Below are 25109 nucleotides of genomic sequence, written 5' to 3'. Positions count from 1 at the left end.
GACCGGTTTCTGTCACCTGCCAAAACTGCTCTTCAGTAATCAGCTCTGGATCACCGAGGAGTCACCAGTAGCCCTGGGGCCACCCCCTGCTCAGTGACCGTCAGCACCACTCGCTCCTCACGGATTTATCACGGGCACAGCCCTTGTACCTCCCGGTTACACAGAACTGCAAATTCAATTGCTAAAAATCAAGTGGGTAACAGCCACCTTGTTGCTAGGCGGTCGCTGTTACAGGTGAACAAGCTAAACAAACCACACCACGGCAGATCCAGGCGGGTCAGGGCAGATCCAGGCAAAACCAGGCTGACAAGCCCCAGTGCCAGGGTCCTACAGAGCCTGTGGCCTTTCAACAACGGCAATGTCGTATTTACATTCCGTAGCCCATTATCCTTCTCTTCTCCCACCTCAGCCCTGTTACTTTTGAAAAGCTTTAATGCTCACAAAGTCCTTTTCAGCGGGGAGAAGGTCTCGAGGGCTGAGTTCAGATCCTGCGGCTCTGGCCACTGGATTTCCTTTCTTGTTTATCCAGGCCTCAGCCCCATTTTGTGAAAGGAAGATACCAGCTTCAGGACGACCAGAATAGTTTCTTTCCTGTGTTAAGCTTTTCTCTTCCAGTTTTGTTTCACTCAAGAGACATTTTTTAATCAGACCCCGGCCAGAAGTGCTATCTCTGTTTGAGTCAACAGCTTGCAGAGCCGGTACTACCCAGCGTATCCGCCGCGGCGTGGAAGAGGCGCAGCCCCAGCCACCGCTCCCGGACGGTGACACTACACCCACGGCATCAATGAGGTGAGTGCACAGTTTCTATTCTCGTAACAGCTCCCAGAAAAAGTGGGTTTGGGTTGCCAAGGCTCAGCAGAGTGTCCTTGTTCAGAACCACAGGATGGGCAAGGTTGGAAAGGACCTCAGGAGTCACCGTGTCCACCCAGAGCAGGTTGCCCGTGACCACGTCTGGACGGGATTTTGAGTATCTCCAAGGATGGAGGAGGCTGCACAACCTCTCTGGGCACCCTCTGCCCGTACTCTGTCATCCTCACAGCTCAAAGAAAAGCTTTCAGTTTGTGCCCATTGCTTCTTGTCCTGGCTCTGACTCTGCACCCTCCCTGCAGGTATTTATATACATTTCTAAGACTCCTCCGAGCCTTCTCTTCTCCAGGCTGAAGAGTCCCAGTTCTCAGCCTTTCCTCACATGCTCTGGGCCAGTATCTTCATGGCCCTTTGTTAGACTCTCTCTTCATTGAGCCATCTCCTGCAGCACCCTTCAGACAACGGCACAGCCCCCATTTCCTCCTCCTGGGGAGCTCAGAAGGTTTGATCCTGTGGTTTTGGCTGGCTCTACTCTCCCTTGCTCACAGCTCAGCCCAGGGCCTTTGTCTTAGGTAAGATGAAAGAGCAGCCCTGGCTCCAGGCACTGGTGACTCCCCTTTGCAGAAGAGCAAGCCAGGAATGAAGCCTCCCAGACGGTGCCCTGAAAATGGGCTGATCAGAACAAAGATTTACAAGTTTTTTAGCAGTTTGAGCGCAAGGGACACACAGAGCAAGTGGGGAGAGCCCCATCCTCCACCCCTCCCTCCTTTTTGTTTCCTGTACAACCAAGAGCTCCCTGTGGGTATCACCCCCCACACGCTGCCTCTTCATAACCCACATATTCCTCTTTGTAGCAACGAGCAACTGAAGGAGAAGCTGGATGCCCTTCAATGCCATTTCACCTGGCATTTGAGCGTAATGGGCCACGTCGAACCTTCCCACGTCCTGCAGAAGCTGGCTGTTGAAATCAAGCACACAGTCCACCCAAACCGGGCAGCTCTCCTGGGGCTGCAGGCGTACCTGCACCAGCTGAAAGGCCAGGACGGAGCAGCTCTACAAAGCCTTAAAGATGCTGAAGAGGAGCACGAGAGACCAGGCGAGCAGCCCTTGAGAGCACACGCGTCCACGGCCGGGTCTGTGGTTATCTACGGGAATTACGCCTGGGTTCACTACCTCCAGGCCTCTTATCGGGAGGCTGAAAGCTACCTGGAACGGATTGAGCGGCTCTGCCCGGCTCCCTGGGACGCACGGCTGATCCCGTACATCCAGGCCCAGAAGGGCTGGTCCCTCTTGGCCATCAGAGCCCGTAACGGGGAACGGGCCAGAGAGTGCTTTGAGGTGGCGTTGATGCTTGAGCCGGAGAACAGAGATTTCCACGCTGGGCTCGGAATGGCTCTTTATTTCTCCTGTTGTTACTTCTGGTATCCTGACATTGCAGGGAGAGCCAGAATGCAATTGGAAAGAACCATCCTTGAGCAGCCAAATAACTACAGAGCCAAGATATATTTAGCCAAGCTACTTGAACAAGTGGATATAGAAAGATCAATTGGGTTGATAAAAGAAAGTGCAGAGAAAAGCTCCGATCCTGATGTCCTCAAAGCTTCAGCTTTGTTCTGGCTGCGACGACGGTCCACAGAGAAAGCAGCTGAGGTATTACAGCGAGCCCTGCGGCCGGATCCAGGTTACCACCTTCTCTACCAAACCCTGGCCAAGTGCTATAAGCTACAGTGGCTTAACGCAAAGGAAGAAGACAAGAATAATATATTGGAGGCAGCTATCAAGGACCTCAAGCAAATTCTTCAGAAACATCCAGACCTTGAGCTCGTGTTTGCAAAGCTGCAATTAGCAGAGCTCTGTGGTGCAAGAGACCCAGCACAGGAAGAGAAGATCTACAAGGACCTGGAGAAGAGAAAGGACACCCTGAGCCCCAAAGGCCTTCAAGCCCTTAATCTCTACTGGGGAAGGTTCTTCCTCTACCAGAAGAAATCATTAGATGAAGCAAAAGCAAAGTTTATGGATGGTTACAAAATTCCCCTGATGACGAGAGAGAGGAAGGAGTGTGGGCAGAGGCTGATAAAGATGGCGCGGCACTGCCCCCGTGACGAGGCCGATACCTTCTACCGCTTCATCGACGAGACCGACCGCCACTTGCCCGCTGAATTTGCTGGAACTGATCTAGACTGACAGCGGGAGCCCCAGTGCAGAGAACGCAGGATATCCTTCCGCAAAGCTAGAAGGCATCAAGGACTAGTGTCTGTCTGTCCGTCCCTCCCACAGCAGGCCCATCGCCTCACAAGGGCTCGATCAGCTCCTCGGACCATCCCCGTGCCCGTTCACAAAACACAGACCTGGGTGACTGCGCTCAGTCCTGCTTCGGCGAGGAGGGAATGAAAACAGCGGTGAAGAACTTGGCTTAGGGGGTCTGAGCACAAGCCTTTGCAGGTGTAGACCTGTGTCACTCCCATGGCAGGGCTGTAGATCAGAATTAAGTGCCGATTAGGGCAGCGTGAGAAATTAACTCTCTTCAATTACCAGATTTCTATCATTTGCACAAATAAGCAGATGGCTTCCTCCACAAGGTCACTGAGTGCGGAGGGGCCGTGATGAGGGTGAAGCCCTTGTGTTCAGGACAGAGATGGTCCCTGGGCTGTCCACCTGCTTAAAACACAAATGTAGCAAGAGCTAGCTGCTAATTAAGGAGCATATAGTTAATTGTATGCACATTAATCCTTTGAAGTGTGTGTGTGGGCTCACCCCTGTGAGCATAAAACAGGGGCTTTGCTTTCTTGCATTGGTACCCACTTAAGAGGAATTGCTAGGACCAACATATTCATCCCTGTGTCTGGGGCCAAAGTGAAGCTTTTAATATTCTTCAATCAATAAATATTCCAGATTCTTTTCCACATGATGTCTGGTGTCTTCTTGCAGCCTAAAGCAACCGGAGCAGGGACTGCCAGAGACACACCCTGTGTTCAGTTCTCAGTACCCCTGGGTTCAGCTCTTCCTCTGCACGGTCCCCTCTGCTCCCAGATCCCACTCTGGGAGGGGTGGGCACCCCCCGGCCCAGCATTGCAGGCACCTTCCCAAGCAGCAAACAACTGGGGGTGGCTTGTGAGGGTGTCCCCAAGCCCCATCCGTCCCCACAGGGACCAGGGCAGGTCCCACTGCAAACACCCCAGTTTCTGCTCCAACAAGGACCAGGCAAGGACCCAGTTTGGGAGATGATGGTCCAGAAAAGGCCAAGTGTGTCCAAGACACGGGATCTGGGGGAGGGGAACACGCCTCAGTGCCTCTCACGCAGATCTGGTGTGTGTGAGGGGCCAGAAACACCCACCTGCCCAGGGGGAAGGGGAGCAGCAGCCCCCCAGCTCCTGCAGTGGGTCAGAGCTGGGGTGCAAACACGGCCAGAGAGGACTTCACCCTCCAGCCCCTGCAACCAAGGGGCAGAGAGACAACCCAGGCCACCACGTTCAGCCCAGGCTATTTCACCTCCTGCTACAATACTGAGGAGCAAAACTGTTGTTCTCCTCCCTCCTCTGGACCCATCAGCCACAGCCCAGTGCTTGATCCTGCACCCCAGAACCTGCACTTGAGGACAGCACCTCGCTCCACAGGCCCTGGTTAAGACTCTGGAGCACGAGTGAAAAACATCAACCAGAGCCATAGGTCATGTAGAATCATGATTTACTTAACTGCACAGGTCAGGACAGTCTTCCAGAACTCAATTAAAAAAACCAGCAATTTTATGAACTTTTGTACATGTTCCACACTTTTTTTTTTCCACACAGCACTGAGCAAGGTCACATATCCCCATTTGGGGAAGCAGGGACTCCCAAAAGCAAGGGTGCTATTGAACTACCCTCATTCCCCCCGCCAGGATGAGCAGCACCATTTAGAACACCCAGGAATCCTTTGGGTTTGCATCTACAGACAGCCCTTTACAAAATTTTCCCCTTGTAAACACAGTATCAGGAAACGTTTCTTTAGAGGAAGCCCCAGTCCCTCTGGCAGTTAATTAAACAGCGTCTTTTGTCCGTCAGACAAATGCAACACTGCCATCCTCAGGACTGCAGGCTGCACCACCGCAGCGCAAGGCAACAGTTACAGACTGGTGGGCTACTGGGAGGACTGGATCCTGACAGAGTTCCCCTGGGGTGTCACTGCTGTGTGAAAAAAACAATCTATGGAGTTTAAAAAAAACAATAAAAAAAACCCATATGACTGTTCCACTTTGTATGGGTGGAAGACTGGATGCTATTGAAAAGTGTCAACGAGTTCCTCTAACATTTTTAATTAACACTTTGAACAAATCCTGTTAGTTACTTTCTTTACCAATCCTAAATTTAGCACAACATTAGATAATAAAAATACATTGCACAATAAAATCCCATTAAAAGTCTCAGTTAAGCTGAAAGATAAAAGGAAAAATCTTATTACATAAGCTGCCGAGAGCCATGGCGAGGACTCGCGTTTGCTGTACTGGTGTATACTGGTGTGCAAATGCTGGGATGACACCGACTCCCAGGGCCACTTCACTTCAGCATAGGAGAGGCAAAAAAGTTGCCCTGATGCCCAAGCTGAGTTGTTGACTTGCTTTTGCTCCCAAATCTAGTTCAAGAGAGGTAGAAAAATAGCAGTTAGGGATTTGGTCTAACGCTCTGCCCTTCCCAGGGGCCATTCACCCCCCTCCCAAACCAAGGGGTCCTCCCCCTCCTCTAAGAGGATGCTTGTTAACCGTTACGCAGCTCACACTGTTACTACAGCACTGATTAAGGGAGAGTTGACCGAGTAGTAAATCCAGGTTCCTCCCAGAACTGGGTCTAAAAGTTTAGTTTTAGTTCTCCTTGAACACCCAAAGCACCTGCAGTCGTCCCACCACTTCCACAGCCCCCACTGGCACTTACTTGGGGGTGGTTTTGCTGAAGGTGGAGCGGACTCTCTGGGACAGGGAGTTCGACGACGGCGTCTTGGAGAGCTGCTGCTCCGGAGTAGTGAGGGGTCCAAGCATGCTCACTGCCGAGAAAAGAGAGGCAGCAAAGTGAGCAACACGAGGACAGCTGAAGTTTTCATTGCCATGCAAGGAACATTAGACATTCCCTAGCATCTGTCAAAAATACTAGACAAATCTGGCATTTCCTGGCACACTTTTCTTCCCTCTTCCTCCATCAAGCCTGCAGGAAGGGCTAGCTCCAACAGTCTCACAAGCAGCTTTGATTGAGGGTCGTTAATTTTTAATACAGCAGCTGCACAGCCCATAGAGCAGCACCCAGGGATTACCTTTAACATCTGGTGTCTGCGGAGTGGAGCAGGCGTTGCTGTTCTCAATTACGTGTGCCGGGTCAATGTTTTCCTGCTCCACAGCCATCAGCTGGCTCCAGTAGTCCACAGGCAGCAGCAGAAGTCGCTCCACCACCTACAGAGACACCTGTGAGCCGCTGACGCTACGCAGCGACGCCAGGCAGGCACCGCCTCGCCTCCCTCCAGAGATTCATGTGACTTCTTGAAGCAGGACACATTTGCCTCCTGCTGACCTACCTTGGGCTGTCGCTTTGTGTCCTGCAGCAGCGTCATCGGGTCAGGATCGGGCACCGCGTGGGCCACGATTGTGGGGCCAAAGACTTTGGCCAAGTTGGTAACATCCATTTTAGTGTCTGGGCTCTGAGCCACCCTATGTTAAAAGAAAAATCATTAAGAGAGAATGTAGCTTCTCCCCTCACTTGTCATACAACTCCCCCATCCCACACATATTTCCGCCTCTGAAAAAGCGGTTTTCTTCCAGAATGAAGACTTTATGCTCACAAGCATAAATCACAAGAGCCAACTAGAGAATCTAATCTTTCAGAACTACCAGGCCATTTGAACGTACCTCTGCAGGTGGATCATGAGGAAAGCCAGGGTGTCCCTGTTGGCCTGAGGAAGTTCAGCAACCGCTTGGTACATAGCGGCAACACTGTTGTCCTCATCCAAGATTTCTGGGGGAAAAAAGTAATGTTTAAACCTCAGAAAGTGGTCCCAGAGGCACAGCTGTAACAGTCCCCTCACAGCAATAGCTAGCCTGAGAAGCAAGGAAGCCAGAAACTCCACATGCCATTGTAATAATTTTGTATCCTGCTCAAGCACTAGAATTTGTTTCTTTCCTCATCCAAGACAGTACAGCAGGAGAAAGACCTTCCCAGCACGTCGTCAACACAGCCGCAAGCACGAGGGCTCCACGGAGCGCTGCGCTCTGCCACTTCACGTGACACCCAAAGCCGTGACCGCCAAGCCCAGGGAAAGCCTTGGAGATGTCATCTGGCAACTCCTTACCTGCAGCTTCCATAAAAGTCTTGTTTAACCGGAAAGTGAGAAGGGGTTCTTTCAGGCTGCGTAGAAAGTCCTTGAGAAGGCCGCAGATTGCATGGATATCGTCCACTTTACTGAGCAAAGGAACATTTTTTGCTCTAAGAAATTTGTCTTTCAGTTCCCTCACTGTCTTGTCACAGCCAGATATCCGGTAAAGGCCCGTCTATTAACAGAAAGCATTGCTTAGAGGCAGAACATCAACCACACACATAAAGCTGCATTCTTCCACTCCCACTTTCTCTCCACTCCTGAGCGCTCTACACAAACACTGTTGCTCAAAGTCACCCACTGAGCAGCACTATATACACCATAAATAAGAGATATTTGGGTTAACAATTTGTTTCCCTAACACCATAACCCATTTCATTAGCGCTGTTTCACACCTCATTTTCTTTTTACCTCATGCAGCCCTCGCTGCTCGATCTCATTAACACAGTGCACAATGATGGAAGGGATCATCGGAGGAGTAGAAGGGACAAAGTCCATCAAGGTCCCCTAAGAGGCAGAAGGGAAAATAAAAACAAAATGCTCAGTCTTCAAGACATGGTAAATCTTAGAAATTCACAGATCTAAGCTTAAAAAAAACAAGTATTGTTTCTTCTTCATCAGCCCAATGCTGCAGGACTGCCTACCCAGAGCTGCCATGTTCCCAACTCAACACCCTCCTAACATCGCATCCCTCCCGCCCACCACCCTGGTTACTGGAGGATACATTAGCAAGCTCATTTGCATTTTATTATGCAGCTCTGAGCAACAGGAGCTCCTCTGGGGAAGGCAGACTCATCTGAGCCTCAGCACGCTCCACCTCTGCCCAAAGGGCACCCCCAGGCTCACCTCTCCGATGCGGACAGGAGTGCCCACCAAGGTGGGGATGCAGGGGAGGGGGCAGCGGTCCCGACACTCTGGATGAGCCACCACACGGCAGTCTTTGCACTTCAGAGAGATTTTTCCAAATTTTACTCTCTTTCCACACGGAACACACGATTCTGGCTTGATAACCTAATGATTCAGAGCATACAGACGGGAAGAGATTCGTGCTGTGTAGTAACTCTGCAGGACTCAAACTGGATAACCACAGAGGGTAACACACCCTGATCCATGCAGGTAACCGGTACAGTTAATACTGACTTGAGACATAACAGCTGGTGGCCTTTCATCAATAGCTTGAAATCACACACATTTAAAAATGGAAGGAGATGCTTTTTCAAGCTCTTCCTGCCCGCAGACTTACCGTCTTTGAAACAAAATCGTGCAGCCTCACTCCCGCGTTGTGCTGCGGGGTGCCAGAGCTATCAGTCTCTGATTTGGATTCCAGCTGCTTACTGCCCAGGCTTGACTCACTGCTCCAAGGCTGCAAAGGGCCTGAAAGACAGGAGAGGAAGAGCAATGACTGCATGGAATCACCCTCCACCCCTCGTAACCTTTGCTTTGAAAGCAAGTGCATCATAAACCAGAGGCAACTGCCCAGGTCCTGGCAGAAGGCAACCCTACCGCGTCAGGATAAGCCTCCGGCCTGCTAAGCAGCTGCTTCAGGACTAGGACAGACGGAGACAAGGCACCTACCGCTCTTCCGCCGGCTCCTCAGCCCGTACGGCACCGCCTGGATAGTGGAGATGGCCTCAATGGGGCCACCATCATTGGGGACCATGAGAGTTGTCTTTGCTACTATGGATTCATTTCCCTGTAATGAGAAATACGCAGTTAGTGGCAGCACCACTGACAGGACATGGGCTTTTCAAGTTCGTTGGCCCTAGGAACATGTATGAAGTGCACCCAGACCCAGATGGAACCACCATACCTGGTCCACTGTGGAGCCAATTGATCTGGTTTTCTTCTGAGGACCTGGTGGGCCTTCAATGAACTGCCTGGAAGACCGCTGGAAAGATACAGTACATTTGTGTCTGTGAAGCAGGGATGCTGTTAACTTAGTGTTATACCACTTCAGCATAACTAGAAGGACTGAACAATTGTCTGCACACATCACAGACGCATTAAGTTCTTCCACAGTACCTGTTCTTCATGGCAACCTCAAGGTTGCCATGAAGTATCAGGAGGCCTCTATATACTGCTCTTTCAAATAATTCTCCTAGCCAGCTTTATAATCCAATTCAGAAAAAAAGAGAGAAAGGAAGAGGAAAAACACTCAAACAAAACCACACAGACAAAAACAGGCGACAACTAAGCAAGTCCCAGACTCCTCCCAACTCTGCTAGTGCTGATTTCAGGCTGTCCTTTCCCACCTGTGCCTACCACATCCTACAGCCGACCAGAACAAGCACAAGCTCTTTTATAGAAGAGAAAAATATTAACTTCCGACATGATTTTCCCCGATCTGGCAGCTGTTAATAATTAAGTGCTTTCTGCAAAATCTAGGCCGTAAGCGAGCAAGATATGCAGAACTCCAGTCATTTTCAGTAGACAAACAGCAACATCAGAATTAACTTTATCTAAATCGACGCGGCAGGTCTGAATTACAGTAGCAGCACATCCATCCCAAGTTTGATTGTGATTAGTGGCTCAGACATCATTAGAGGTGGTGGTGAGATGACAGATGGTGACATTGTGTCAGCTAAGGCTAACAAAGGAATCCATTTGGGGGAAGAATTGAACATACCCGCTTCTCTCTCCTTTTCAGTCTGACAGCTTTCACCACAGAGGAGTCCCAGTCCTGGGGGAAATGCACAATGCTGGTTAGCTCAGTGTAAATACCACCCAGCCTCTGGCCAGGACTTTCATTAAGTTTTAGCCAATGGTACACCAGAGAAATGCAAATCAGCTCTACCAGTTTAATACCACAGTAACCTACACACAAGAGGTCTCTAGAGATTAACCCACACCCCTAAGGTTTTACAGCAGAGGAAAACTTTAGAACTTGGAGTTACATTACCAGTGAATCATCAGTCTTATCAAAGCTGATGTCTGACAGAATTGAGCCAGATTCATCTATTGTAGACAGCCTAAAAAAAAAAAAAAAAAAAAAAAAAAAATATCAAAAATTAGAAGAGACTTGTATCGGTTTGGCTTTCAGTCAGCCAAGGTTCCAGAACAATCTTTCTGACTCAGAAGAGCTGTATTTCAAGCTGGAACAAAAGTAAAATTCTGTCGATATGGGTGCAGTACGTGTCACAGAGGTACATGGCTGGATTGATATTTGACACTTATGTTGCTTAGACAAAATGCAATTTTGCCTACCTCTTGTTGCCTGAACCCCCTACAGAAACCTGTGGCCTGTTAAGAAAGGCGAGGGCAGACTTCTGTTCTTCGCTTAGCTGAATGCTCCCGGAGGCATCACACATGAGCAACTCTCGAATCAGTTGTATTTGCCGCTCCTGCAAAGGTAGATGATATCAGAGGCTGCCACAGGATAAACTGTGTTTAATTACTTCATGAACCAACCTCAAGTGTACAGTGTAAGGTAATGGCAGGTAACGCACAAGCGACAGGGAATGGCAGCTCAGATCCAAGCAGCAGCCACTCGTCTTTTTCCAGACCAAAGCAGACGGCTGCTGCCAGGAGCCAAGCCAATTTATTGTTGTTGCGTTTTTTCCTCCCCGGGAAAAAAGTTATCATGAGCACCAGTTCTTATTTTCCATAGATCAATGCAGTTTAATCACCTTGTCTCCACACTCTAAAGAGCTAACGGGTAATAAAGGAATTACTCACCAGCTTTTCACAGTCCGTTTCAGCTTTTTGCCTTCGTTTGATCTCCACATCCACTTGATTGCGAGCATGTTTCAGCTTCACGTCCAAAGCGCTACGTTCAGCTTCAGTTTTCATGAGAAGATCTTTGTACCTGCCAAGCTCATGCTCCGTTTTCTGCCATTTTCTGCGATACTCTTCAAAGTTCTTCGCTAACTGAATAAACTCTGGAGAAAAGACACGTAAATCTTCAGCTACCCAGGCAAGCAAAGGAGATGCAGCAGCCCTCCTTTCCCTGACAGTAGATATCTATTAATATAACCGGCTCTTGACTGAAGAGTGGAGAAGCCAGCCTTTTGGCAAACCCACCCACACTATAGATGTTCATGAGATCTTGCATTTTTCAGACCAAGTCCTTCATGCCAGCATCAGCCAGAAAAGCTACAACACGAGACCCCGCGTGGATGAAGTCAGCTTGCTACAAGCAGAACGTGGCCCTGCCTAGTTCAGCCTGTGACTTTGTATTCCTAGACACTGAAAAAGCCCTCAAATCTGACTGCCTGTAGCAGCCTTATTACCCATGACATCATCAACAGATTCTTCAATATCAGCTAATAATGTTTGTTTGTGTGTTTACGTTCTTACAGCAAAGCCAGCACAACCCACCTCAGAAACAGAACTTACGGTATTCGTTTCCTTCACTTAAAACTTCAGCCTGGCGCATAAGTTGATCATACAGACTCCGTAAGTTCAGCATCGCAGTCTCCATCTTCCTGCCAAGAAACCAGAGCTAAATAAACAGCCCAGCCCTTTCTTCCCACCCCCAAACAGAAAACGTGTTACCAACCCCAAAAGCCTCAGAATTACTGATTTTTTTAAGGCGAGTTTTAGAAGCCGCACAAACAAAAATACATTAAGAGTTATGTTTTATGGAGATATGTGCATCTAAATTCTTTTGTAGGGAATGAAGATCCTCACCCCTCCACAGTTTACAGACAGCAGAGCCACAGGGAGAAGCAGTACAGCTCCCCACCTTATTGCTGCAAATATTCTCCAGTATACTACAGAGGCAAGATGATCCCAAATCGTTCTCTTTCTGGAAGGCTGCAGAACACAGCCCATGCCCTGTATACGAATAACTTGGTACTATATAGGCCACTAAAAATCTGCAAGTTTTCAGAGCTTCATAAGATAAAAATAGGAGCAACATTCTGTGGAATTTTAATACAGTTTTAAATTTAGCTGCATTTTAAGTTACAGCTCCTCCTGCAAATCGCTGTTAAAATTCAGCCAGTCAGCACATTTTCCTCAAACAGTAGCAACAATGGCATAAACAGAAGCAACGAAGAGGAAAGTCTCCAGCTCAGCAACACAGAAATTACTTCACTAATACAAGAGGTTGCTGGGGCACAGAGGACAACCTTGACTAATGAACTCGCACCAGGAGCGGGTGCGGACACAGTTGGGAGGTGCCGGGGGGAGCACAACACCCCAGCTCAGGGGCCCGCCGTGGAAAGCTTTGAAGTATTCGATTTGCAGTTACGGGCTCCACAGACATAATATCTCGGGACTTTCTATATCATGTGGACTACACGGTGAGGAAAAGCTTTCTGCTGAAAGCCTCTCCTATTCCTTATCGTCTGTTAATCCCTCGCAAGGGGCACTACTTTTCGTGCCTTAATTACCAGATCATTAGCCCCGAGCCCAACTCGACGGCAGAGGCTGGGGAAGGCGAGGGACCAAGGCCAGCCCGTAAAGGCCCCCCAGCCGCCCTCCGGGGCACGACCCTTGGAGGCAGCGAGGGAAAAGGTCCCTGAGGAAACCGCCAGCGAGGGAAAAGGTCTCTGAGGAAACCGCCACCGGACCCGCCCTGGGCGCCGGCCCGCGCTGCGCCAGGAAGGCGGCTCCCCGCGGCCGGCGAGGGGGTCATGCGGCCTAGGCGAGGCCCGGTACCGGGGCCCCGCGGCCCGTGCAAGGCGCCGGTACCGAGAGCCCGCCGCTGTCCCTCAGCCCCCGCTCCCGCACACTCACCTGGGCCGCCAGCCCGGCTCCAGCTCCGACTCCAACGGCCCAGCCCAACCGCCCCGCACTTCGGTTTGAATCCCCGCTGTCAGCCAATCCCAGCGCGCTACTCACCCTGCCGGCCTCTCATTGGCTCTGCTCTCTCGGCGGCTGAAGCCAAGCCGGCGCCATGTCTGCTGAGGGCGTGGCCTGTCCGCTCCGCTTCCCGGCGCGAGGGCGGACGGTGGCGGGGACAGCCGCGTGCTGAAGCCGGCCAAGCGCCATCTTTACTGCTGGTTGCTGGCTCCGGCCCGTGTCGCTTAGCAACAGAGCAGGCCGGGGACGCCGACAGGGCCTAGGCCCCCCGCCATGGAGGGCGGCAGCTTCTCTGAGGGCCCAAGTGCAGCCGATGTACCAGAGAGGCTGTTTTGGGGAGAAAAAACTGTTCTCAGGCCGACCCCCGGGTGTAATTTTAAGCAAAGCCATTGGCACACGGTGCGGGTGTTGAGCCCCCCCACACTGGTTCTGCAGCGCGCAGCAAGGCCTACGCAAAGATGCTGGATGCAAACCATAGCTGGCTCAGAACATTGATACTTCACCAGGAGGCCTTTTATTAAGTGTTGTCGTTTGAGAAATATGACGCCTCGACTGATTTTTGTCTTTGAAACGTTGATCTGAGTAACAGCCAGCAATCCGTCCTGCGTGCCAAAAGGCAAAACCCCATTTCAAGCCGTGTACGAGTCTTCCATTCGCAGACTTTTAATATGCAAACCGATAAAACACAACCCAAAACCCAACAATTACAAGAAGTGAAATCACATAATCATAAAATAACAACGCGTTTTAATCTTTTAAATCTGAAACAAAACAGCGGGTAATTGAAGAATGGATATTAGCAATTAGAAAGCGGAACTAAATGCTTAGAATTGCTAAGTGGAAAAGGGAGTTCGTAAAGCAGATTGCTCTCTAACATCCAGCTGCTTTGTCAGAACTGCTTTATTTAGGTTATATAGTCTGCTTTAACTTAATTAATAATAATTAATTCATAATAGATTGTAAAAAGCCTCAAGGTCTCCTGAAAAGTAAACATTAATGAGGCTTCCTTGAGAAAGATAGTCAAAGTTATCTACATTTTATAGGGGAACTGAGGCCCAGAAGAGACACAACTCATCCGCCGAGTCAATGGCAAAGCAAGAAAAAGGCACTGACCTTGATATTTGACCTCGTGGAACGGAAAATCATCCAAATGCCCAATTTGCTCCAGTCTGGAAAGCAACTTGAAGGCTGATAGTTACACCTGGCTCTGCTGAGAGCCTCTTGTGCATGCACATCCCCTCCTGGCACTTCTTGCACCCCCATTTCTGAGGAGGTTCAGCTGTTTCGGTGTCAGCCCCGGGGCCTCCCGCAGCTCCTGCCTGTAATTAAATCTTCACAGCTAAGATGTCTCTATTGGCAGATCATATTTATAGGCAGGTTGTTTTAGTGTCATTCTTAAGAGTTAAGGAGGCTTTTGCTCATAAGCAAATTCTCTTCTCTTTTAAATTGTCATCCGCAATCTTGTGCCAATAAAAAGGCACATTATTTCAGATTATTGCCCCCGTGGTGCTTGTAGTGAGTTACTGCGTTAGGTACTGGGTTTCAGCGTTAGGCAAATTAGATTTCTTCCATATGTGTTCGGATGTCGTACTTCCAAATGCTCCTCTGAAACATGATGGGTGGGAGCTCCAAGGGCATCGGTTCCCCCAAAAACCTTCTCAGACGCCCCCTCACCTGCTGATACGATGTGGACATGGCAAATGGGCCATGTCCTGTGGCACATGCCACTTGCTCGATCCCAGCCCCGGTCCCTAAAAGCTTTGTAGTTTTTCTTTCCTCCTTCCTGACTGATGCATGATGAGAGCAGAGAGGTCAGGAGCACCTTTCATACATCGCTTTATTTCAAGGGAGAAGAAAAGGCAAAAGGATTGAGGGCCCTTTCAGGAGCTGCTTTATTGCAAAGTAATTATACTCTCTTTTGTTTGCGTCGCGGAGGGGAGGGAGAAGCCTTGAAATGTCTCATCTGGGAAACCGTTAATAGAATTTATGCTAATTTGATGATTCCGGCGATTACTGGCGGAAGCACTTCACATTTTCAGGCAGTAGAAATTCTCCTCCAATTCCTTCTGCAGTCTCACTCCGTTTGGTCTTTAGCCCATTCGCCTCCTCCAGCCACCAGAGACTCCTTTGCTGGGCAGCGCTTGTGGACCCCATGATGTGACCGGGATTTTTGCTTATGACGATGCCAACAGGCTCACTGGTGACCTCAGGCCTCGATGTTTTGGGGCAGGACGCAAAGAAATCTGCCCCGGTGCCTCATTGTGCTAGCAAGCAGCCCTGCAGTAATAAACCTTTCCCTCCCAGCTTCATCCTCTGGTAGAGCTTCGCAAACACATAATTCTCTGTGCCCGGCTCCTGCCTAATTAACTCCAGAATTGCAAACCCATTTGTGCGGCTTTGTGCTCAGGGGAAACCTTTATTAAGTTCCTTTTAATCCAAAACCGGTTAGACCATGATGGTTTTCATGAACGGTTATTCAAAAAAAAAAAGGGGGGGGGGGGAAGAAAGCGGAACTAGAAAGTTTAAGACAGCATCCTTTCTCCAGGAAAAAAACCCAAAAAAAAGCAGAAAAAATTATCTTAGGTGCATTTCTCTTGATGCATTAATACAGCACGTGCTTCAAAAGGAGTGATTCGGTGGCGTGAGGAAAATACCCGGGAGGCTGAGCAGGGAGAGCAGCCTGGGTTTAGCCGGAGGTAGCTGGACATTTTGGGGAATTAATTTCTAATTTCTCGCGCCTGGCCCGAGCCGCAGGCCGGCAGATGGCATCACGCTCATGCCGTTGGGCGGGAGCTGCGGGGCCTCAGCCATCGCTCGTCTGCAAAATATTGCTCGGCGCATCGCCCGTGCAGTCTGCGAGGAGGGTGCCAAAGCAGCCGTGTTTGCACCGTCGGCCCGAACGACGAACCAGATTTATCTGCCATCTCCTGCCTGCGTGAACCCGGGATAATTCCTCCAGCGGCGACTGGCATCGGGGTAAAGAGCTCTTGGATGGGATCAGCCAAACCTGTCTGCAGCAGCACACGATCCATCCTCTCTGCTTCTCATAGTGAAACATTGCATTAATGTTAGCAGAGAACCCACGGCCTTATCCTGAACTCCTTAAAAAACAATGGGAGTCTCTATTGCCTTAATCTGGCTTTTAATGAATGACCTCTTGTCACTGGGAGCTGCGTGCAGTGACAAAGGACCTTTGTGGGCTGATATTTATGATTTCATTTAAGCCAGGGAGTAAGCTAAGGAAGAGGGCTGGAAAATAAGAGCTATGCTGATGTTTCCTGCTTTAAACTCAAGGGATCTTTATCTAGTTTTTGTATTAATACAGTTGTCATCTCTTAAATATTTGAGCATCTCGCAGCCGTGAACGCTCCCACGCTGGAAGGACACGCAGGTCACGCTCGCCGACAGGGTAGGGAACGACTCCAACCCTCCCGAGCCCCACACATTCCTCTAGGTCCTAACATTGGGGTGGGGGAAAGGTTTTGCATTTTCCTAGTATCCCCCCAAAATTCCACACATCAAGCAGGCCAAGCTCTGCTGTGAGAGCCCACGACCTGCTCGCGGGGGGCCGGTGTGCAGCCCCAGGCTGAGCGCAGCCACCGGCTCCGAACACCCTTCCCCGCACCAGCGACTTGCCAACGCTGATAAATTTTTGCCTTTTCCTTCGGCAGGCCTTGGCGGCGGATTAAGCAGCTGGGATGCTGGAGTGAGAGCGCGTCCCCTCTCCTTTGCCATGCAAACAGAGAAAATTAATCTTCCAGCTTCCTCTGATATTTGGGCTGAATTACAAGCTGGGAGCGGAGATAAAGCGCGGGCGAAAGGAAGGTACAGGTACAGCGGAGAGGCGAGCTGCCTGGCACAGGCCTTTGTCCGTGCAGATAACGCTCTCCTCCCTGTGTCATGCATAATTCACCAGCGCTGCCTCCCTCCGTCCCGGTCAGCGCTCGCTCTGCTTTCACTGCTCCTCTTCTGCAGGAACTGGAAGGCTCCTTGTGCAGGCGAGCCCGCGTGTGTTGGCTGCGTGTGTGGGTGCAGAAGCACACTCAGGCGTGGGGGAGCGAGTACGCAGGTGCCTCCGCAGACCCCGCAGGACGGGCAGGTTTCAGCTGCAGCGTAGCTCTCTTTGCAGGTTTGCCCTGGGATGTAGGTAGGGGGATGTTGTCCCCTCTACCCGGAGGCTGATGGAGCTGGGGTACCCAACACCAATCCAGCTAAACCGAACCAGCACGACAACTTCTGCAAGGGCCTAGCGGGTGATTTCGTATGCCCATCACATTTCAGCTCCGCTAACCACACTATCTCCCTAAATCCTTCTGATGTTATAGTCGGATGGAGGTTACACCCTTTGGGATACCAACCCCAGCATTAACAGACACCAACTGCATTTTATTTCGTCGATCATCCGGCAGCTTCTCTGCACCATTCTTGACAGAACTGTGCCACACAGAGCGGAAAAGCCATGGAGGTTTTCCATCGACGCCAAGAGTTTTTTGCAGAACAAAGCAGAAATAACCCCGGTCACTCCCAGCCAAACAATGAACACAGACACCTGCTTAATTATTTTTGCTTTGTAAATGAAAGCAGTGCCGTGAGTTTAATAACCGCTGCTTGGGAGTAATTGGGGCGATTATTGTATGGCCCAGGGGGAAAATTGCAGCTTGTTATCTCCAGGGAGTAGCATTAGGATCCAGCAGATAATCAGAACGTTATTTGTTGCACTTTAGATGACATTTCTTATGGATTTAGAAGTGATAGTGATCAAACCGTGTTGTCAGAGCCACCCCCAAACTGGGGAATCCAGAGACCTGTAAGGTAAATAGCATCTGAAGCTGCCTGGGACAGCTGCTCTTCCAGCAGGACAGCACGAATAACAGATGAATGTGCCACATTTGAGCTCAAACACTTCCAGATCTGAGCGTCACTCATCTCTTTTTTAATTTGATCTCCTCATAAGAGAGATGACACCCAGGATGCTGCATGAGAGGAGGCAGAGGGGGGATATCAGCTCTAACAGATGCTGCCAACCAGATCTATACTCAGTGATAAGCTTGCTTGAGACCTTCCCTCTGTTTCTCCCTCCCCACCCCAATCGATAGCCTCTGCCTGTCCTCTCGCCTACAGCAGCCCTGAAATTTGAGGCTCCGTCAGGAGCAACGCTCACACACTGCTGGGCCATCAGGACTTTTGTCTGCACGGTCTCACGGAGACCGTCGGCGCTGGGCATCCTCCCCGTGTGTGCCACGATGGCTCCCCGTCGGCGCTGCACCCTCTGTAAGACATTTGTGCGCTGTCGGGTTGTGGTTTTCAGCTCCTGGAGGGTTTCTGAGCCAGGGGAGCCGCTTCCAGCAAACCCAGACACGATGGGTGGGCAAGATGCAGCACAGCTCCTGGTGATGCCTCCCCGACACTAACCCTACTCTTGGCGCCCCAAACTGCTCATCCAGCCTGGCCACAGGGGTGCAAAGAGCATTTTTAGCAAGGCCAAGCCCAGCCACAGCCTCTGGGTGCTCTCTCTTTTGGAGGTTTGCTGCACAGGAGCATCCCCAGATCCTGGTTCGGGCTCTGCTCCCAAGGCCAGGCTCGTGGATGACAGGGCAGCACCTCAGCACCCGCATGACGGCAGCGAAGAGGATCCTGCCGGGCCCGGGAGAGCACTGAGCCAAGGCAGGCTCCGCTATCGATCCCCCAGTCAATGACAATTCAAGGCCTGGAAATGACAGCGCCTTTTCTTAGTCCTCAATTCCCACCCAAGGCTGGGCACGGGGAGGAGGGAGCTCGCTCAGAGGTTTAGCAATAATCCAAAGCAGGAGCAGAGATGGGAAGAGCCTCTCTTGCAGCAGGTGGGTTGTTTAACAAATTGGACACATAACGAGACAAAAGGCACAGAGGAAGTAGATCTGGTGGGACTGGACCTTTATCTCCAGCACGTTGGCAGCCAAATCTTTGTGCAATATTTATCAAGGGTGAGCGGGCAGGAGAATTGGCAGCCGATGCATAAGTGAGGAATTAAAGCCACCGCCATCCTTATCTCCCAGGCAGATATGCAAGGGGAGGGGTGGACGGGAGCTGCGAGCCAGCCCAGGGCAATCGAGTTTGAAACCATTTGTGGATTTAACAAGCCCAAACTTTATTAGCTCAAGCTGATGGGAAGCAGAGCAGAAGGCCTAAAGAGGGCAAAGCAGAGCATCCGCATCCTCCGGCTGCCAGAGCCGAGCACGCTGCCTCCAGGCAGGTGCTTCGGCTGGGAAGTCCCTCACATCACGGGGCAGACGCTGCATGGCCGGGGGGGGCATGGCAAAACCCCCAAAGGCACCAGGTAAGGGGCCAGCGGTCCTTCAAGCCCAGTTAAAATTCACTTTTAAACTGGGGAGTTTAGGAGCTGCTACACTTTCTCTCCTAATTTTGCTCAGCAGTGAGACAAAGGAAAGATGCTCAGCCCTCAGGTATATTTGTATTTTCACAGTCAGAGCCACAACTGCCTTGTGGAGAGCTTGGCACTTCGCAGCCACCCCGTGAATACGCCTCACGAGACACAGCCAGGAAAACCACAGGGGAAAGGACAGATACGACCTCGATAATATCCGCAGAGCCCTGAGTTGGTCTGCGGAGGGTTTTCGCAGGCGAGCTGTCCCCGGGGAGGCAGCTCAGCTCCTGCAGCGGCCAGCCGGCTCCCCCGGCCCCTCGGGCACGCACGGCTCCCGCAGCTGCGGATGGCGAGCGAAGGGCCGCTTCATCTCCACCATCCCCTGGGAATCCCCAGTTCTCACATAACGTGCTGGTAATTAACTCACTTATTGGCTTTGCTTTTGCTGAGATTGCACGTTCAAGATGGGCTCCATCTGCTCCTTGCAGGGGCTTGGCTGCCAGGGGGAGGTTAGCAACCCCCCCTGTTTATAACGAGGAGATAAACGTGTCATTTCTGCAAACGGGGGGCAACAAGGAGGCCATGGGGGGACCAGCAGCAGCCCTCCAACAGCGGCTGTGGGTCCAGGCTGCCCAACTCCACCAGCCCTTTCATCACTCACCAAACTCGTGCCAACCAGCCTCCTCCCCCAGGCACCCACCAGCCCTGGACCTGGCTCCGTTGGGGCCACCACGGCCACTGGCTTTATTATATTGTTTTAGGGGATTTGCAGCTCTCCGTTTAATTTCTCTTCAAGGCAAATAAGAGCACAAGAAGCCAAGCGGGACCTCGTTTCTGGAGATGCTGGACTGCTGCGTGTCAGGCAGCTGCTGGGAGGACGACGCACTGATCTATATGCCTGGAGCATATAGCGCTGTATTCCCTCCCTGCACAACACAATTCCTCCTGGAGAAATGGGACACAAACACCAAGGAGCAGCAACACCGGCGTAACTCCCAGCTACCGCCCTTCCCGGGCAGGTTCCCCCTTTGGCCCTGCTGTGGTTCCTGTAAATCCTCCCCAGGTTATTCCCGTCGCTGTCACAGAGCTGGAGCAGCAAATCTGAGCTTAGCTGGGAGCCAAGCAGCGCAGCGCACGTGGCGCTCGCCGGGTCCCCCAGCACCCATCTGCACCGCCTTTGTCTCCTCAGCCTTTGAGCGGTGCTTCTCCTCCTCTCTGCTGCAAAGAAACGCATTAGTTGCAACATTGCTTTAATTTGTTTGCCAGCTTTCAGAGAGCAGAGCGGCTCGCTGCTCCCATCGGTGCTGTTTGGAGGATGTTTGCACGCCGGCAGCATTAACCCTTCGGCTCCCGCGCCATCGCTCAGGCTGCCGGAGCGTGTTTGCACGCCCAGGACACATGAGCCGCCTTCTCCATCGCGGCTCCGCAGAGCTCGGGGCCACAGCGAGCACGAGCCACTGGCCCGACCTGGCACTTACCAGCTGGGGGGATCCATTTCCCCTTCCAGCTACCCTCAGCGTTTCCTTAATGAGATGAGTTTTGTTGTGACCACAACCAGTGTCAGAGGAAATAAAAGAAAATGTGATCTGAACGGGCTCTACGGCAGCGACAAGGACACGGGGACAAGCAGCCGCGAGCGAAGCCAGGGCAGCGCAGGCAGAGAACCGGCATCGGGGGAGAGGGGCAGGGCGGGAGCTGTGCCCAGGGAGGGCCGGGGGGGTCCCGGCACCCTGCACATCCCCACATCTCGCCCCGGTACACGCACCCGCAGTGCCGGTACTCGCCCATGGCCTGGGACCGCAGCAGGGTGTTCGCCTTTGTCGGACGCACCCGTGGGAGCGGGGGCACGGCCACTGCGGGGCATTTCTGCTCCAAACCAGCTCCGGCTTCTGACAGATCTCAGCCTGGCGAAGGGAGCAAGGAGCTGGGGGGTGGCCCTGGGCAGCACTGCAGGACTGCTGGCCACCACAGATCCCTGCGTGACCCAGCCACGGCCCAGCATCCTGTGAAATGAGTTTGTTTGGCCTCTGCCCCACACTTCCAGATACGGGTCCCATCCAGCCTGAGCATCTTCAGACCCTCCAGTCCCAGGAGCAGCCCCAGGGCTGCGCCCCGCCCCCCCCCCCTGCCCCCGCCAAGAGGCTTTTTCTGGACACAGGGTAAAACAAGTGAGGGTGGCAGGAGCCAGCCAAGGTGGAATCGGAGCGTGGGGAAAGTGTTTCAGGACAGCTGTTGAGCAGTAGCCAGTGGCTTTGCATCGCCTCATGCTAATTGCTCGAGCTAATGAAGCTGCACGCTCAGCTCAGTGACTTTCTGCAGGGTTTCCATCCGCCTTCAGTTTGCTCTGTGCCATTCACAACTCTGGAAAGCGGCAGCTGATCGATCGCAAGATTTCCGGGATGGCAGGAGAGTAGAAACAGCCCTGAAGGGGCTGTAAAAAACACAGCAGCCCTGAAGCAGGCGAGGGGCACCCAGATCCGAGGGCGATGAGCAGCAAGAGGAGGAAATCCCAGATATTCAGACCCAGGTGTGCAATGTTGGTGCAACATAGACGCAGCGATACGGCTCTTCCCTCGCTGCTGGCGAGGAGGTGTATCTGCTTTCCCGCAGGAGACGGGCCCCGGGGAGTTTGTCTCCTGCTGCCAAAACCTCAGGAGAGCTGGAGCCACCTTCCCCCTTCCCCATCACTCTCTGTGTCTCCAGGTCCCCCGCACCCGCACTGCAAGGTGCCTGGTTGTTAAGCGATTCAGCCTCCTTTTTATCCCGAGCGCGGTTCTGAAGGTTTAAATAGAAAGATATCAAAATAAAAGATAATTGTTGAGAAAGATGAATAGGGGGGAGGAAGAAAAAAACCATCAGCACGGAGGAACTCTTGTCTAATTTCTCACCCACGCAGAGCACAGCGATATTAGTGCCTTCAACTCTGGTTCGTAAAAGCTTTCATGGCTTTATTACCAGCTCCCCGAATAGCTTGTCCTTTTAATAAGCCAAGGCCTCCAGATCGCATATCTGCCCATGGGAGATCCCATCAGGACGTGGTTAATTCGGACAGAAATAGCAGAAAGTATCATTGCACTCGCCTGACCAAGGAAGCCCTCATCTGAGGCAGGAAAAGGTTAAAAACCGCCCCAAAACGCAAGGGGGAGAGGGGAGGGGGGGAGCGAGAAGCCACCTCTCTGCAAGCCACCTCTCTGCCGGGGCCTCGTGGTGGTGGCACCCGATGAATCGTGCTGCTGGGTGTCCTCGCCTTCCCCGTCAGCCCTGCTCTCCACAGCCGCCGGCTTTGGCCACGGAGGCCTTTAATTATCCAAACTGCTGCCCCTCACAAAATTAAATGCCGCTGAGGATGACTCAGTGTTTAATGGACTGGCTGCTCCTTGCGCCGGGAGAGCCAAGCGGGTGCAAGCGAGAGCACAGCACCACACGGCATAAATCAGCCGGAGACACTCTGCACGGGGGCGAGTGACCCAGCAGCTGGGAGCAGGGAGGCAGGCGAACTCCTGATTTTAAACAGTTGCGTTTTCGCTCTGGATAACCCCGTCAGTAATTCCTGCACGCAGCAGCTCAGGGTGCTGCGGCTCGACCCTGCGCCCGGGCTGTCGTTGACCCTTCGCATCTACCACCACCGGGGTGACGGGGATGAGCTCGATTTAGAAATCCCACGGTGTCACCGAGCTGCTCGTGCTGGGTTCCCGTTTCTCAGGGTTTGGATATGGTGGTTTCCTTTGGAAAGGTCTCAGAAATGGTCAGGCTTTGTTTAAACGCAAGAGCAAATAGGAGCCAAAAGATGCAACACAAGGCTTATCTCTGCCTCCGTTTGCCGACCTGGGATGGCAACGTGCTCTGGGCCAGCCAGAGCCAGCAGTGGCAAGAAGCAGCTCTGCTAATAGTCTCGTTAGTCTCACCAAGGCGCTGAGGCTTTGGCTTCCAGCAGATAATTAACGATGTACTCATGAATTAGGAAGCCCTGGACCTCTACCAGGACCTATGTGGAGGCAAGGGAGCTGCTCTTTGTTCAGAGCTGGAGCAGAGCGATGCCTCGAGGAGCAGCCTGGGGCAGTGGGGACGGCTCTTGGGGCTGGGGGGAGCCGTGCCCAGTCCCATGCAGACCCAACAGCCCCTAATGCTGGAGCTGCCCCACCCGCGAGGAAGGCACGTGTAAAAAGTCCTGGTAAGGCCCCACAGTGCTTCATGTGAATACAATTTACTGTTGCTAATAATGCTGATGGTTATTTCCCCAAGCTAGGAAGTGTTTGGCCTCAAAATGGGCTCCTGGATGCAATTTCAGAGGAGCAATCTGTAATACCGGATCGGCTGTGAGGATGTTTTACAGGTCACTCAGCCCAGGTTTGAGGTGGGCTTGAATTTTTCCCCCTCTCCCCTGGAATTCCTGGCCTGGAGGGGATGGGGTGACTGGAGGGGCTGTGAGGCTGGACACTGCACCAGCCACGCAAAACCCACCGACACCGAGGGTTAGAGCCACGCTGGGTGCCCAGCACGGGGCAAACAATGGCACCGTCCTCCCAACGAGCAGCTGAACGCCGGAGCGCTGCCTCCGCGGCCCCGGCTGCAAGGGCTTTGTGGCACTGGCGGCCTTTTAATTAAATCTCTCACCTTAAACACACAAAGAAATCCTGGGGATCACAGGGCCAGGCACCCCAGAGCCGTCACGCCCCAGGAAGGGAAGCGGCAGCGCCCAGCACCTCCATCACCCGCAGGACTTAATAGACCATTATGAATTAAATTGCCTCCTGTACAGCAGCTGGGCGGCGGGTGCAGATAAAGAAGCAATTTGCAAGCCAGGGCTGCCTTGAAGGAGGGAGCGATAGCAGGGCATAACCCCAAAAAAGCATGGAAAAGCATCTCTTACCCATCCTTGCAAGCCCATCCTTGCCCTGGGGATGCTCTTGCCCTTCCAAGAAGCAGGGTGGGACTTTGTTTCCGTAACAGAGGTGCCTACGGTGGAGCAAGGCGAGAAAACAGCCCCAGGGCTTGAGTTATCCCTTGGCCAAGCTCCCGAGCTGTTCCCAAGACACGCCAGTGCCTGCCTGTCTGCTGGAGCCTGCACTGGGAGCCTCAGCACTGCAGCACCTTCCCTTAATTACTTTTTTCATGCTAATTGGATCTGTGGGCATGCCTGAGGGGAGCCCTGGCTACTGAATCCATGCTGGAGCTGAGCACCCATTTTGTACAGTAAGGATACAGCCCCAGCAGCTCTCCTCCTCCTCCTCCTCTTCCTCCTTCTCCTCGTCACACCCGGCTGCCCATCACTCTCAGGTCCCAGCCCACCCCTTGGCTACCCACCTTCAAGCCTTCCTGCCTGGTGTCTTGCTGTTATCAATTAGCACATCGGGCTAATTGTTAGCTCCTCACCCGCCCCACAGCCCTCAGCTGGTCCCGCTGCCTCTCCCAGCAGGAATTAACACAACCCTCACGTGGCTCCCCTGAAAAATAACACGGAAATGCTCGTGCTCCCCACGCTCCACTCGACTCCAAGGATGCAGCTGCATCTTTCCTGGCTGGGGGCCAGCGGCAAGGAAGTTTCCTCCGACCGTTCACCTCCTCCCAGCTCCTGCAGGAAAGGCTCCCAGGGTGTTGGGGGGCCCCGACAGCCCCCCAGGAAACGTGCTTTCCAGCCAGGGTGCTTGGGGACTCAGAGTCTCTTCACTGGGGTTTCTTGAGCGGTGGACAACAAGGGCTCACATCCGCTCCGGCCCGAAACCCCATCCCTGCCGGCCTGCAGCCTCGCCACTGCCGGTGGCTTTACTGTCAATAAAACCACCGCAGAGAATGACTTCTCATCTGGAAGAAAAAAAAAAAAAAAGGGGAGGGGGAAGGAAAAAAGCAACCCCTTTTTAAA

The 25109-nt window shown here is 52.2% G+C and overlaps 2 protein-coding genes across 4 annotated transcripts; one reads left to right on the top strand and one right to left on the bottom strand.

The window, feature by feature from the left end:
- Positions 1–655: 655 nt before the first annotated feature.
- On the top strand, positions 656–3710 carry LOC141915728 (interferon-induced protein with tetratricopeptide repeats 2-like). 2 transcript variants are annotated; one of them, XM_074807522.1, is made up of 3 exons: positions 708–789; positions 875–1109; positions 1662–3710. In XM_074807522.1, exon 3 carries the CDS (start codon positions 1726–1728, stop codon positions 2989–2991), a length of 1266 nt encoding a protein of 421 aa, XP_074663623.1. In that variant the 5' UTR covers positions 708–789; positions 875–1109; positions 1662–1725; the 3' UTR covers positions 2992–3710. The 2 variants fall into 2 exon arrangements, with proteins under 2 accessions (XP_074663622.1, XP_074663623.1); XM_074807521.1 differs by lacking the exon at positions 875–1109 and having other exon boundaries at positions 656–789.
- Positions 3711–4474: 764 nt separating this feature from the next.
- RACGAP1 (Rac GTPase activating protein 1) lies at positions 4475–12888 on the bottom strand. 2 transcript variants are annotated; one of them, XM_074807514.1, is made up of 17 exons: positions 12820–12888; positions 11473–11557; positions 10813–11015; positions 10342–10478; positions 10037–10106; positions 9764–9817; positions 8948–9025; positions 8713–8830; positions 8381–8511; positions 7984–8148; positions 7549–7644; positions 7114–7312; positions 6674–6779; positions 6343–6475; positions 6085–6220; positions 5712–5820; positions 4475–5415 (listed from the first exon to the last, which is right to left on the bottom strand). In XM_074807514.1, the coding sequence occupies exons 2-17, from the start codon at positions 11555–11557 to the stop codon at positions 5340–5342; spliced, it is 1896 nt and encodes a 631-aa protein (XP_074663615.1). In that variant the 5' UTR covers positions 12820–12888; the 3' UTR covers positions 4475–5339. The 2 variants fall into 2 exon arrangements, with proteins under 2 accessions (XP_074663615.1, XP_074663614.1); XM_074807513.1 differs by having other exon boundaries at positions 11473–11561; positions 12820–12886.
- Positions 12889–25109: the final 12221 nt, after the last annotated feature.

Source organism: Strix aluco, chromosome 27 (genome assembly GCF_031877795.1).
Source record: "Strix aluco isolate bStrAlu1 chromosome 27, bStrAlu1.hap1, whole genome shotgun sequence".
NCBI classification, from domain to species: domain Eukaryota; kingdom Metazoa; phylum Chordata; class Aves; order Strigiformes; family Strigidae; genus Strix; species Strix aluco.
The sequence above is the reverse complement of the archived record's forward strand: the minus strand, read 5'-3'. Positions and strand labels throughout refer to the sequence as shown.

Coding starts and splice junctions, on each gene's coding strand:
- RACGAP1 (XM_074807514.1), bottom strand. CDS start 11,557: ATGGAGACTGCGATGCTGAACTTACGGAGTCTGTATGATCAACTTATG. Junction 6,780..7,113: donor GACTTTTATGGAAGCTGCAG/GTAAGGAGTTGC, acceptor TTTTTCCCCCAG/AAATCTTGGATGAGGACAAC. Junction 5,821..6,084: donor GCAGACACCAGATGTTAAAG/GTAATCCCTGGG, acceptor TTTTCTCGGCAG/TGAGCATGCTTGGACCCCTC.